The 1,022-nt window shown below is 44.9% G+C and overlaps 1 protein-coding gene across 1 annotated transcript in view; it reads right to left on the bottom strand.

Moving 5' to 3' along the window:
- The window catches only part of GEMIN5 (gem (nuclear organelle) associated protein 5), a gene marked incomplete at its 5' end in the record, with an annotated part of 16,320 nt that extends 15,701 nt beyond the window's left edge, over positions 1 to 619 (bottom strand). Inside the window, 2 exons of the mRNA XM_010135694.1 lie at positions 7 to 25; positions 438 to 619. Coding sequence (XP_010133996.1) covers positions 7 to 25; positions 438 to 619 — 201 coding nt within the window. The remainder of the gene's footprint in view (positions 1 to 6; positions 26 to 437) is intronic.
- Between the last annotated feature and the right edge of the window lie 403 nt (positions 620 to 1,022).

Genomic DNA, 1,022 nt, shown 5'->3' with positions numbered 1-1,022 from the left:
GATAACCACCATGCCATCCTTGTAGCTAAAAACAGAGACTGAAATTAACAGAGAGAAGCCACATGACAAGCAGCAATGGGACTAGCAGGCTAACGGTCAGTCAGAGCTCCAGCACAGCACTGGGCACCTGCAGCTGCCTTTTCAAGAAATGCAACCAGTACATTTATTAGTAATACAGCTCTCAGTCAAGTCTGCTTAAAAAAATGACAGTTTAAAGAAACTTCAAAGATGCAATCCAAACCTGGACCCTTACCTTGTACGGATTTCTCTGTCTTGCAGGTCTACCCGATCTAAATGTTACTTCTGATCTCTTGTATAGCAGAAGGAAAAAACAGCCACGAAAACCTCTTAAAATTAACCTTACAGCTTTGTAGCAAAAATTCACAATAAGATTCTTGTGGAAGAATAATGGAAAACAAAACACAATGAATACTTACCCAATAGCCACCAGGTTTTCATGATGGGGGGAACAAGTGAGACAAAAAATTGTCCGAGGCTCTGGGAAGAACTGCTGGCTGTCACTTCTGTTGTGCCAGTAACAAACAATTACACCTTTTTCATCACCGGATATGATCAGATCTTTCACAAGGGGAGACCAGTGCAACGCTGTGATTGCGTTCTGAAGAACGAGAATTGAATACATTTAAAGTTGTCCTACCACCATCTGAGTAACAGGCAGAAAAAAATCTGTCGGTACTCCCCAGCATCACCTGCTGTTCATCAGATCTAAAGCATTTCGGTTCTTTTGGGCTTTAGCATGACTATCGTATTTGCCAAAATGCTGCCCCGAGTGACAGTGCCTGGATGTTCTTGGTCTGTCCCGTGCAGAACAGTAACTCGCTGAAAAGACGTTAGGCGAGCTGGGTGAAGCGGCAGTGCGTACACACCCTCCCTTACTGAGGCTCTGATGCCAAGCAACAGCTTATTAAGGTGCTGTAACTGGCAGCAGCCCTAAGGCTACAACAAGGCGCTGCCCAGAGGCGTTCGGCGCGTTTGGAATTCACCTTCGGCTCAAGTAACAT

This window comes from Buceros rhinoceros, unplaced genomic scaffold (genome assembly GCF_000710305.1).
Source record: "Buceros rhinoceros silvestris isolate BGI_N320 unplaced genomic scaffold, ASM71030v1 scaffold35324, whole genome shotgun sequence".
Lineage (NCBI taxonomy): Eukaryota > Metazoa > Chordata > Aves > Bucerotiformes > Bucerotidae > Buceros > Buceros rhinoceros.
The sequence above is the reverse complement of the archived record's forward strand: the minus strand, read 5'-3'. Positions and strand labels throughout refer to the sequence as shown.